The 14012-nt window shown below is 42.7% G+C and overlaps 1 protein-coding gene across 1 annotated transcript in view; it reads right to left on the reverse strand.

Moving 5' to 3' along the window:
• Positions 1-6718: 6718 nt before the first annotated feature.
• The window catches only part of LOC128743000 (protein rolling stone), a 61461-nt gene continuing 54167 nt past the window's right edge, over positions 6719-14012 (reverse strand). Inside the window, exons 5-6 of the mRNA XM_053839500.1 lie at positions 6864-7028; positions 6719-6833 (exon numbers count right to left, since the gene is read on the reverse strand). Coding sequence (XP_053695475.1) covers positions 6719-6833; positions 6864-7028 — 280 coding nt within the window. The remainder of the gene's footprint in view (positions 6834-6863; positions 7029-14012) is intronic.

Consider the following 14012-nt stretch of genomic DNA (forward strand, 5'->3'; position numbering starts at 1 on the left):
GAGATGGCAAAAGCTAAATTGGTCGCTTTCTTGTTTGCCTTCCCCATTTCATACGCGAAAATTTCCACTTGTATTGTAATATTTATTAATATTTTTTGAAACGGTGGTTCTACAATTGACGAAGGGACGGTACGGAAAGTAATGAAAATTTTTTGGAATGGAGGGGAAAGAACGGACAAATGAGGGGGGGGGGTTATTGGTGCTACGCTTAACAAGTACTCGTTGTGACTCCTACCTTTTGTCCAATGCTGGAAGATGCATTGGTCGAACCAAGCTATAATCTGAGATTATAATCGAATTCGAACCCACAACATCCTCGCTGGTACCCATGTAGGGTAAATGGCTGAATAATGCGGAATATAGACCCAATAGTGGTCGTTAGCCTTTTATCCAGCAACTCCGATACAGACCTCCTCGTGCTATCAGGCGGAAAACGAGCAATCTTAGCGGATATCGGGCAATCAACCCCGGTGGAAACTAAGGCCGTATGCTAACCGGGAACGAGGTATAGTGAGTCTCGGCACTATAAGATGGCAGCCCCATCGCGAGACTCGGTAGTGTTGCCCCAGTACGGCTACACACCGAAATTAAATCGCACTTACAAACTTCAAGCAAATTCAGAGCGGAATATGCGGCATCGACTCAAGCGACGGAACAAGGACGACGAATGGAGACTCGGTACTTATAACTGCAGATCGCTAAATTTCGCAGGTTGTGAGCGGGTGCTGATTGAACAGCTTGAACCCCGCCAACTGGGCATTGCAGCTCTGCAGGAAATCTGTCGCAAAGGAGAGAAGGTATGGAAGATCTGTGGCGGAAAGGACCAGTTTTATCAGAGTGGTGGCACTACCAACAAACCGGGAACGTGCTTTGTAGTGTTGGGCGGAATGCAGGATCGCGTGATAGATTGGAAGGCGATCAACGGAAGAATGGATGTATTGAGGATAAAGGGCCGTTTCTGACCATTACCTAGTAGCAGTACATGTGCGCTCAAAGCTGTCCACCGGACACGTCAAATTCGCCCTCCTCGGCTGAACATCACGCAGCTAGATAACCCACAAGCTGCCGAGAACTACGCGCGAGTACTGAATGAGGCACTGGCTTCTTCCGAGGAGTTAGGTGCTTCAAACCTCGAAGATGGTTGGGGCAGAATACGCTCGGCCATCGGAGAGACCACTACCGAGGCACTAGGTATTGAGCCTCGGAGTATACAAAATAATTGGTTTGATGGGGAATGCTAACAAGTGGTAGAGGGGGAAAACTGCTTGGAAAAATTATCTAAGTATTGCCACTAGAGAGAACATGGCCAAATACTGACGAGCTAAGAACCAGTTGACCACGATCCTGAGGAGGAAAAAGCACCAAAGGAGAACAGAGATCGTGAAGAATTAGAGCAACTATTCCGAGTTAATGACACGCGCAAGTTTTATGAGAAGGTAAATCTCGGAAAGGCTACACATCGAAACCTGGTATATGTATGGACAAGTGAGGGAATCTAATCACCTTACTAAACCGGTAGTTCTATATGGACTAGAAGCTGTGACGCTGCTCACGGAGGACATACGCGCCCTTGCCGTGTTTGAGCGGAACATGCTGCGGACGATATTTGGCGGAGTACAAACTGAAAGCGGAGAGTGGCGGAGGCGTATGAATCACGAGCTACAGGCACTGCTTGGGGAGACTCCCATCGTACATCTAGCGAAAGTTAGCAGGCTACGGTGGGCCGGACACGTCGTAAGGATGCCGGATGACAGTGCGACGAAAATAGTCCTTTTCAACAACCCCACCGGCACCAGGAACAGGGGGGCCCAACGTGCACGATGGCTCGACCAGGTCGAAAGCGATTTGCGACTTCTGAGACGACTAGGAAATTGGCGACGAGCGGCCCAAAACCGAGTTGAATGGAGACGAGCGCTAGAAACAGCACGAGCCACCCCGGCTCTATGCTGAAGAAGAAGAAGAAGCAGGTTCGCTGTTGAAAAATCCCGAGAAATGTTTAACAAACAAGACTTGTTTGTTATTTGTTGTGACTTAGTCACATTCAATGCAAACCGCATACAATAATAATCGACAACTGTATGATGATGAGTTGGAGATACTAGTGCTTGAAGTCGAGGGGATCGTAAGTTCAAGGCCCGTTACATATCTGCCCCAAGGATTTGAGGAAGGAGGAGCTCTTATTTCGAACCACTTCCTCTTAGGAGCCTCCAGTGCCTTGAGACAGCCAGTTTTAATGCTCATCAATCCCCCATCGGCTACGAGAAACGCTTGGAACCCAATTCAAGTTCAATTGGATATTTTCAAGAGGCGTTGGATCCGGGGTGCTTACCAATATTGATGGAACGGTAGAAATGGTTGGGCGAATTAAAACTCTAAAGTAAAGCTGTAGGAAACTTAGTACTTACTGTAGATGAGATGCGACGCAACGGTTGGATGCGTGGTCGAGTACAAAAGGTCATTAAAGGGAAGGTGTGTTGGAGGCGGAGATAGGTAGTAAAACTGGATTCGATGACCAGTGTTATGGGGGAAGGATGTTACGGCTGGGCAGCCTACGCAACAGATCTAGACGCTTAGCGTTGACGTTGTATTCAGTGATCTGTCATAATGACAAACTAGATCGGATATATTGTTCATGTAGATAAAAGATTTCTTAGGGAGCTAACGTGCGAAAATAAAGTTGCAAAAGGAATTCAGTGGACTCCTTATTTGAATCAAGTACCACCACCAAGTAGAGTAGAATTAAAAAGAAAGGGCGAATCTTTCTCCTTCTTAATTCAGCGATGCCCAGTGTAAACAGCGGTGGAGTTCGAACAATTTTCTTTCGGAAATTTCAATTGTTAGTTCGCATCAATCAATGTTAACCTGGTTGTTTATTTTCGGTGAAGGATACCATCAATTGGCATCAGAGGATTTGATATCTTTCCTTTGATGAATAAGAAAACGCGTTTTTTCTGATCAAACGTTTACTGATTTTCATTTATCTCAAACATCGGCTTAAAAGTCTTTCCATTTTAATTTCTGCTTGCTTTGGCTAACACCAAACTTATTGACAGTTTGTAGTTGACGGGTTTATTTTTCCATCGGTTTCGATTTGTAATTATACCTGCCGAATGAAAGAAAAAAATGGCTAAACTAACACAACTCTGGCCTCCAAACAAACCCTGGTTCACTGAATGTTATCCTCAGGTGCAGATATAAGCCTAAGACTAACCGCAATCGATAAGAGAAACGATAGAGTTTTCTGTGCAGGAATGTACGCAAAAATTGTGGAGTGTAATTATGTCACGACTGCTTTAATGCACTCAGCAATTGTGTGTCGCGTTATTTAGGTTCAAAATCTGTGCTTGGACTCTAGTTGAGGTTGCGAACTATTTACTATAGGTGAGAAACAATGGTTTTCTTTTTTTTTCATAGGTACTCTATAGTTAACTATTTCATTTATACGAGTTTGTGTATTGTACTTTTGGCAACCTTCTTCTGCATTCCACGTGTAAAGGTTGATTCCGTTTCGGTTGGCCAATTGAATTGAGTTGTTTTTTTCTTTGCTAGTGTTTCGTGATTTTAGTTAAACTTTAGAATCCTTCCAAAAGTCCTGTTATAAGAGGTGGTTTATTACTACGAAACAATAAATTTTTACATTTCTAAAAGCTTTAAATCCAGTTGGAGATGAGATAGCTTAGTGAGAACACAAGTAATTATAGTTTTTTATTTTTTAAATATTAATATTTTTAAACTTTTTCGTGACCTTTACTAGCACGAAACAATATTAGATTGAGGGCATTTAGGACGAGGATTTGAACATTGTTTGATTTTCGTAGAGATCGGGAGTTGATATATTTTTTAATAATTTTTTTAAATAGTAGACCAAAATTATGTTGTGCCTTACGTTTCTGTTGTAAACATTACTGAATTGTTGATAAATTGTCATCCTCGATGTAATTAATTGATTGTAATACCGGTAAATTGAAGATACCTCTGAGCAAATACAATGATCTAGGTGCAAATAAAAATGAACACACGGCTAGTGGGCTCACTTTAATGTGCATGCCAACTTAAATACTATCGCGAGAAGCAAGTTAAACTATTCTCTGTTCTGGAAATGCTGTGCTTCTAAAGCAAAAAACTGTAATAATAATAATACTTCTGCCCACAAAATGTCATCGAAGAGCAATTCATGCTGTGTTATGCACTATATAGTGGTAATATGAGTTTGCTTTTTTTGAATGAGTTTTTCAATATATCGCAATATCAGCTAAATTTGGTAATTGATCTACACAGGTTATATAGGGTTGAATTAGAATTATGCTTTAATGGGTAATGTCGCTATGCGAAGATATACATTCTGTTTGTTTGCTTCTTCAAATGGAAATGATATTCATTGTTATACTGCAACAGCTACTTGTCTATTCTGCCTTGTTGTTTACTCGATATGGATAGGAGGAGCAAATTCTAGTGCTTGCATTCATTTGGGACACTATATCAAATCTTTCTCGTTATTTGTCCGTTTCTCTGGAGAGAACAACGATTCAAATTTTATTAATCAAAAATATTGGGTTTTATAAATCAGTTTCTACGTTTAGTCAGCATGCGGCAAAATGAAATGCAAATTGCTAGGAACTACCATTTTCTTTTGATGCTTCAACTAATTTCAGACTCTAAGCAGGTTGAAATCTGAGGTTAAGTTTTTGGCGCAGTGCCTGATGCTATGTATAAGATAATAATTGTTGAAGTAAGTTGATAACGAACGTAAAGAAACAAAATTAACCGGATGATATTTTTTATAACTATGCGAAAGCCGGTTTTGCATAAAGATATGGATAGGTCATAACTCCCAATGTTAACGAGCATTCGAGTCTTCAAATGGGAGAAATAGGTCAAACCGTGCAGAATTCTTTGGAAGATTTCCAAACATTTGAATCGATACATCTGGAGTTTTGCATTTCAGTTGAGACCTTGGTACATTTTATTACTTTCATCTTATTTTGTAGCCGGTCTTGATTTTTCTCGTGCAACGTAGCTAAGTGTTATTATTGTCAAGATATCGTAACTTTCATAATTGCGAAGTTTTAAGAAGATTTTTTATGGTAATTGCTTCTGAAATTACTTATTTATTTAGCGATCAGAGAGCTGTATATATAAGAAAACAAATTTGCTACTGAAAACTATACCGACAAGCAAGTTGGCTCCATTCAATTACGATTTTATGCTCATTCGACTGTATCGCTCAAGAAAGCTTTGCAAAAGTTAACTGCATTCTGTTGAATTAGCTCTTACTGCATTTTACGCTGCTATTACGATACAGCTTTCTCATTCGATATCATGGAGCGAAACTAGCCTGGTCATAGGCTTGAAGAGCGAGTTTTACATTATATAAAATCAAATAAATTAAGGTTTGAATAATTATCGATAAAACTACTAGAAATCGCCAACCTTATGTTTTGTTGCCTTGACCTATTGAGGTCAGACATTGATTTTTTTATTACGGTAGTGTTTTCCAAGTAATGACACAAACAAAGGTCTTGTAGTATCGTTAGGGAAAGAGCGGAAAATTAGGTAAGAGAGGATTTGTAGATCTGCGAAAATTTGGGTTCGATTCCGTTTATAAATCGCAGAACCCTCAGCTTGGCTAAAGAGGAAGGAACGTTGTACAAACTTAATAAGCGTTGCTTCAATGACACTCTCCTAACTAAGTATCCGCTCTCTCCTCTTTACTTCTTGCTTCGTCCTTTGTTTCATTATTTTCTTCTACCGTTCTCTTCATCTATCGGAAAACACTACCGCCATAAAAAAATACTAGAGAGCGGCTAGAATGATCCAAGAGTGACAACATTTGACTAATAAGAAGAAAATATTCATTTTTTTTAGATAATTCCTCACGATGCAAATGTTTTAACTAAAGATTTGAATTGTATTAGCTGTGAGCAAATAGTTTTTCCGTGCCATTATTGTGTTCTGAAATTAGAAATGCATCATTAATCACACTAGTTTGTATTTTATTTTTCATAGAAACAACGTTCTACTCTCGCCTCGCTTTCAATTGAAAATCTTTCTGTTAACGGATTTGTTGCGTTAATCACATTTGAGATTTGACATTGTTTTAGAACTATGAACAATCTGATAAAGTTTTTTGTTTGCTTCACTGACCTTGACTGGCATATCCACCTGTCCACCACCCAAATCAAAGTTTCAATTGACTTCACTACATATTATGCCTCTCTTTCCATATTGCTCGAAATATAAATCTATCTCTTTGTCACTCCTATTACCACGCATCCCTAACGGTTGACAACAATCTTGCCCGTGTCTTTGCTAAATTTCAAACTTGCATACAAAGAACTCATCTGCTGCTAACGGTCTACGTAAAATTCTACTACCAATTTACACAATTTATTATTTCACCAAACAACGCTGTTGCACTTTTTATTCTTTGTGTAATCTCTACATCTTCAGTTAAACATCGAGCGAACGCTGCTATTCGCCTGAATCCGCTATTTGAGAAGTCTAGTTAGTGTTTAAACAATGACTATCCAGTGAATTACTTGAGCTTCAGGCAACCGTCGGCCGGTGCTGCAGTGCCTTTCGTTTATAGTGTGCTTGGAATGGTTTAGAATGGGGCTGCTGATTACGGACCATGCCAGCCACCCGGCGCGGCTGACGGTGGTCGGTTTGCGGCCGAGGCTGCCCGTGACCCGCACGGTTGCTGCCCGTCGTCGGTCAATCACTTCAGATCGATGACGGTCGACGGGTTGAGGAACTGCTCCCGCTGGGATTCCTCCATCGACGACAGCGTCCGTGTGATCGAGCTTACCTTCTCCCGGCTGGTCTTTCGGGTGCTGCTGCCGCTCAGAACGGAACTGTCGGACGGTTCCGGGAGGCACACTCGCGCGTACAGCCACACCCGCAGGCAGTACAGACAGTAGCAGATGAAGTGGACCACGAAAACGAAGAAGATGCCCAGCGCGCAGATAACAATCGATTTGCCCGGCTTCTGCCAGTCGAGCATTTTGTAAATGCTGGACTCATTATGCCTGCAAGGGAGAGAGAGAGAGAGAGTGAAACGAAAAGTTAACCATCAGGGGGATGGATTTGCAGTAATGGGATACAGAGCAAATGTGTTTGTTGCCATGGAATGAACATGAAAAACATTTTTTTTAATTATTTCCACGGAATGATATCTTTTATTGTTTTCTTCTGTAGCTAGGTACGTTGCTCCATTGTTTGTTTCCTTTCATGCATATGCATAATAATATGCATAATAATTGTTATTATCGCAAATCAATATCAAAACCCTGAATTAATCCACTTAGCGGTGTGATCCAGTCTTTCTACTGCAACTATAATTACTTTTAAATTTCTCAGAAACATCTTCAATTAAGTTGACTATATTATTAAATATCAGTTCCTTATTTCTCCTTAATCCTTATTTAACAGTAAAATTCACAAGAACGTACTGCGTGAAATAATTATATTTTCTTTCTACACCACGCACCTTAGCGTGAATATTTGTAAGCGTCATTTAATTTACATTATCAACACCTTATTTTTTATAATATTTACGTGATTTATAGAAACAAACATGTGAACACACAAGATAATTTTTGCAGACTTGAATGATACGTAGAAAAGTAAATTTGTTTACAGTGTGACACATATCCAGCTTTTTACGCGCTATAATGGTGGCCGCTATAAATTGTGTTCGTGATATGCGAACAATCTTTTTGACAACTCTGCATACATCAAATCTGGCACTCTTCTCTTGCAACACTACCGTACTCTTTCTTTCGTTTACGCCAAAGAAGGAGAGCAAAAATGTGCGAAATGTAAACAAAACTATTGCTCTCATTCTTTTGCGTATGAACGAAAGAAAGAGCAACACTGCCGTACAGGAGAAGAGTGCCCAGTTTTGATGTATGCAGAGTTGTCAAAAAGATTGTTCGCGTATTACGAACACAATTTATAGCGTCCTACATTATAGCGCGTAAAAAGCTGGATATATATTGTCAATTGCAAGGAAAATTGTACCATCCAAAGTGCGATATCGCCCATAAAAGTGTTATTTAGCATTAAATCGTTTCGGTATCTTCGGCGCACTTTTTCGTTATCTTCCCAGCAATAAGTGCGCCGAAGAGACCGAAACGATTTAAGCTAAAATAGCATTCTTATGAGCGATTGCGCACTTATTGATTGGACAATTTTCCTTGCAATTGACAATATATGCGAACAAAAATATTGCGACATTTGCCCCTATTTAGACTACCCCGATTTACATGATTATCACAGTCGAATCTCGCTCACGATTTCGCTCAAAGAAAATGAAGTAAAAAAGAAGGGCAAGAAGGAAAAAGAAGTCAAACGCATAAGTTGATTAAACTAAAAGCCACTTTAGTGTCAGATTAACAGTGCAAAATGCGGTATGTTGCATTAAATGATTATCACAGTAGTCTAAATAGTCATAAAAGGGGCAATATGTCTCGTTCGGTGTGCGCGTACCAGAGTTTGAGTTACGGTCGTTGATAATAAATAATTTGTTAAACGGTGCTACATGCGGCACTATTTTTCGTGACCTCAAACATCATGGCGTAAAACGGGGTTTGTATACTATACACCAAAAAGATTGGTCGAGATGGGATCAGTCGAAAATCGCAACAAAAACCGGAAGAAAACGAAGTGTTAGAACTGCAGAGGTCAAAAAGGTTGTTCGAGAACGAATTCGTCGCAGTTGAGAAGGGTCCGCGCGAAAAATGGCAGTTCAGCTGGATATCAAAAGGAAAACTGTTCGTCGAATTTTGAAAATGGATCTGTTCATATCGAGATTTCAGAACATTCGAAATACGTAAAATCCATGGATTAGCGGAAGCAACACAACAAAAACGGCAGGAAAGATGCAAACTGCTGCTCCTTCGGCACGGTGATTCCGAAGTGATCTTTTCTGATGAGAAATTGTTTGTTCTTTACTCCGCATCATGCTCAAAATGATCGGTTTTGGTCGGTTTCGATTATGGACGTTCCAAAGCACAAACGGAATATACCGCGATACCAGAATTCATCAATGGTCATGGTATGGGGAGGCATTTCAAAGAAAGGGAAACTGCCTTTATTATTTATTGACAAGGGTGTGAAAGTTATTGCAAAATCTATACCTATAAAATGGATTTCTGTCTGTCTGTCTGCCTGTCTGTCTGTCCGTATGTTCCTTAGAGAATCGAAAACTACTGAACCGATCGGCGTGAAAATGTGCATGTAGAGGTTTTTGGGGCTAGGGAAGGTTCTCTCGATGGCAAAAGACCCGTCCCCCCACTAATAGGGGGAGGGGCTCCCATACAAATCTATGCCTATAAAAATGGATTTCTGTCTGCTCTATGTTCCTTATAGAATCAAAAACTACTGAACCGATCGGCGTGAAAATTTGCGTGTAAGGGTTTTTGGTGCCAGGAAAGGTTCTCATGATGGTTAGAGATCCCTCCCCCCACTAAGAGGGTGGGCTCCCATACAAACGAAACACAAATTTCTGCATAACTCGAGAACTAATCAAGCAAATGGAACAAAATTTTACATGTGGGTGTTTTTGGAGACAAGAATATTTTCTATGGTGAATTGAAACCTCTCCCTGCTTCAGGATGGGGGCTCCTATACAAATGAAATACGAATTTCCTCATAACTCGAGAACTAATTAATCAAATGGAACCATATTTGGCATGTGGGTGTTTTTGGAGGCATAAATTGTTTCTATGGTTAATTAGGACCCCTCTCTCTTTTTAGGAGGGGGGGGGGCTCCCATACAAATGAACTACAAATTTCCTCATAACTCGAGAAGTAATCAAGCAAATGGAACCAAATTTGGCATGTGGGTGGTTTTGGAGGTAGGAATTTTTTCAATGATGGTTTGAGACCCCTGAACCCTGTGGTAGGGGGATAAGGACTCTCATGCAAATAAAACAGAAATTTTTGCGTTACTCAAAAACTAATCGAACTCGAGAAATTTTAGACTCTTTCATAAAACATTAATCAATAACAAGACCACCAAAAACTATCAATAGTAACATTAGATAATTTAGCGCGAGACAGCCACAGGCCGCCAGTGTTGCCGGCGACCTGCCGTCGGAAGCGCCGGCCACTGCGGGGGGCAGCCCCCCGTAGAGATCATCTCTATCTAGGTTTATTTATTTTCCTAGATCTACTGACGTCTATTACTTTCCTTCAGTTGGGTCACCCCTGCGAAATGGCACTTTCTACGAAAAGATTTTCCGTGAAATGGTACATCCCGCGTAAAGTTTTTCGCGAAACTCTATATTCCGCGTTATGGTCAACCGAGAATTGGTGTTCCGCAAAATGGTATTCAACGGGTTTGTTTTGTAACCGTGGACGAGGTGATAAATATTGAGTAAAAACTCATGTACTTGACGGTTACAAATAAAATATAATTACTTCAGATAAAAAACGTGTTTTTACATTAACTGTGTCGAATGGAATAATAATGATCACTTCTAACGCTGTCATAGTGACATCAACCAAGTGACAGACGGAACTGTCGCTGGAGAGCCCTGGTGGCGAATCTGTTTAGGGTTGCCAGTTGACCCAACATCTCCCTCCTAGTACCGAAGGTACGGCTGGAACCGTCGCGGTGGTCTTCTGGTTCGAGAAGAGTGCCGAGCTGGTTGTACTGCCGGCGAGCTATCAGCCGCAGACTCGTAGGCCGTCGATGGTGAAGACGCTGATGTTGAAAGCCCACTTGCAGGTGTAGCGGGTGATGCTGGAACTATTGTGGACCGTGATTGCTCCAGGACTTCCGTTTCTGACAATCGGGTTGCCTGGGGTATTACTAATGCTGGCATAGATAGTTTCCAGTCGTCGAGCAAGATGCTGAGTGGAAGACGTTGTTTCGCCTGCGCCTTCGTTGTTGTTCTAGGAGCATCTCGTTGTCTGAGCTGATTGAGATGAGATCTGACCAGCTTCCCATTGTCCATCCAGATGTTGTACATTACTGTGCCGATCCTCTCTAGTACCGTTCCAGGGAGCCACGACCACTTATTGTTGGCATAAATTTTAGCATACACGGAATCCTTTGGACTGAACGACCGTGCTTTGGAAGAACTCTGGCGGTTTAGTTGCGGTTCAGGAATTGACGGTGGTCGTAGAAGATCTAACGATGTTCTTAGCGGTCGATTGTACATCGCCTCTGCTGGTGACTTCCCACCTGGAACGTTGGGATTTGGTGTGGAATGGTAAGTCAGTAGGAAAATGTTTAGCGCAAGCTTGACCGAACCTTTTCCCTCCTGAATTTTCTTAACTGCCCTTTTGAAGGTGTCCATAAATCGTTCGGCTTTACCGTTCGATTGTGGATGAAAAGGAGCCGTTGTCATATGACGAATGCCGTTTTCGCAGCAGAACTCGCTGAATTCCGCACTTTTGAATTGCGTACCGTTGTCTGTCACGAGAAGCTCAGGCATCCCCTTGTTGGCGAACAGCGTGCGCATGAGGTTGATTGTAGCAAAACTTCCGGCCACTTGGTGTGCGCATCGATGATGAGAAGGTAATATTCTCCGCCCAAGGGGCCCGCAAAATCGGCATGAACTCGCTGCCAAGGAGCCGTTGTGGGATACCATCTCTCCGGTTCTGCCTTCGGTGGAGACCGTGCTGCAGCCGCACAGACAACCCTTGACGAAACTCACGATCTCGTCGTCCATTCCTGGCCAGTACACGAAGCTTCGTGCGATGGCCTTCATTCGCTGTATGCCAGGGTGGCCCTTGTGTAGCTGGTTGAGACACCGCCTGCGGAAAGTGGTCGGTATTACCAGTCTGTCGCTGAACATCACACTGCCTTGAACTACCAACAGGGCCTCCTGACGGTTGAAGAACCGAAGCATCTCCGGATCGCTGATTTCGGATTTAGATTTGGGCCAGCCATCACGAATGAAACGGTGAACTTTCCGAAGCAACGGGTGCCGTAGTTTTTTCAATCATAATGAAACTGAGGGTAGTTGATTAGTACTATCTACAGCTACTGACCTCAACTCTTCCTCTAAGGTGGTACAGGCAACGATGACATCTTCATCTGGTTTGGTGTGCTGATCGTTGAGCCGCGACAACACGTCAGCATTGCCGAATTTATTGGTCGAGACGTGATCAATCGAGAAGTCGTACGAGAGGAGTGATAAAGCCCACCGCTGGAGGCGATTTGCAGTGTGGATCGGAATCCCCTTTTTGGACCCGAAAATCCTCAGCAGTGGCGCATGGTCGGTTTGAAGCCGAAACCGTCTCCCGAAAATGAATTTATGGAATTTCGAAACTGCGTAGATTATTGCCAGTCCTTCCCGATCGATTTGAGAATAGCGCTGCTCCACCGGTGTGAGTGTCCGAGAAGCATGCTGAATCACCTTCACATGGCCATCAGGGTACTTGTGGCTGATTGTTGCCCCGATGCCGATGGATTTGAGGAGCTGGTCTAGCGGGAACCTCAGGGGTCGCATATTCGGAACGAATTTTCCGTAGTAATTGATGGCTCCTAGGAGCTCCTGTGATGTCTTTCGGTGGTGGCATGTCCTCGATTGTTTTAATCTTTGTTGGATCTGGCCTGAGGCCATGACGATCTAACAGATGACCCAAATACCGGATTTGCTGTTGACCGAAAGTGCATTTTTCCGGACGTATTGTGAATCCGAACTCTTCGATTCACTGTAGCACTGCTAGAAGATTGCGCTTATGTTCGGCAGCGTTTTTGCCACCCACGATGACGTCGTCGATGTAGCCTGCGGTACATGGAAAACCTGCCAACATTGTATTCATCAACTGCTGGAAAGCGCCTGGCGCAGTTTTAACTCCAGGGGGTAGCCTGTTGTACTGATAAGTCAATCTGACTAAATACAGTGCAATTAGACAATTTCGAGATAATGTCTTGTGGTAATGGAAGAGGGTACTGGTGTGATTGAAGACGATCGTTTAACCCAGTCGAATAGTCGCCACAAATGCGGACGTTCCCGTTGGCCTTCCGCACTACGACGATTGGAGCTGCCCACTCGGAATACTCCACAGGCGAAATGATCTGTAGACGTTCCAGACGATTGAGCTCTTCCTCTACCGTTGGCAACATAGCATACGAGACAGGCCGTTTCGGGCGGAAAACAGACGAACAAGCTTCTTTCAGCGAAAGATGAATTTTGGATTTGGAGCAGAGCCCCAGTGTGCTGCTGAATAGTTTCGGGTACGTCTTCTGCAGAAAAGCAACATCGACGCTAGTACCACCGACGAAATTACAAAATTTATTCATCGGCAATGACCAAAGCTGAAACTTGTCGAAGAGATCGATACCAAGAACATTTATTGGATGCCTTGAAATGAAAATTCGACCGCTGTGTGTCGTATCGTTGATTTCAACATCGGTAACAAACTCGCACTGTAAATCCAACTGCTGTCCCGACGTTGACTTGGCCGTTTGGCTCGCTGGTACACCTGCTGGCTGACCGATTCTTTTCCACACTCGGTCGGACACGATGGTTATATCCGATGCTGTGTCAAGCAGCAAACGTACTAGGGTGTCATTGATTTTGATTTGTACGTATCAACGCTGGCACTCGACGCTGCTGACCGATGCAGTGACGGTCTTGGTAGAGAAACGACGTGGTTGTTTTGATGGCTTACTGGATCGCTTTGCACTCGAATAATATCCTTCCTTGTGACCAAACTGGTTGCAGTTGGCACACCTGTGACTCTTGAAACTGCAGTACTTTGAAAAGTGCATCGCACCACAGTTCCAGCAAGGAGTATTTGGAGTTTTCCTTTCTCCCTCTGGTGTAGATGGCTTCTGTGGTTCTCTGGGCCGCTTCCTAAACGGCTTACGGAGCTGCGGATTTCCTTTGATAGCTTGAACCTGACCGACGGGCTTTTCGATCATCGCTGTGTCGCTTTTTAAGTTCATCATTCTCTGGCATTCCTCCATCAGAGCTTCAAGGGTGACGTCGTTGTTGTCTTCTATTTTTGTAAGCAACCTGGTGCGTACCTCCGCATCACACTCTGAT

The sequence above is a fragment of the Sabethes cyaneus genome, chromosome 3 (genome assembly GCF_943734655.1).
Source record: "Sabethes cyaneus chromosome 3, idSabCyanKW18_F2, whole genome shotgun sequence".
NCBI lineage: Eukaryota > Metazoa > Arthropoda > Insecta > Diptera > Culicidae > Sabethes > Sabethes cyaneus.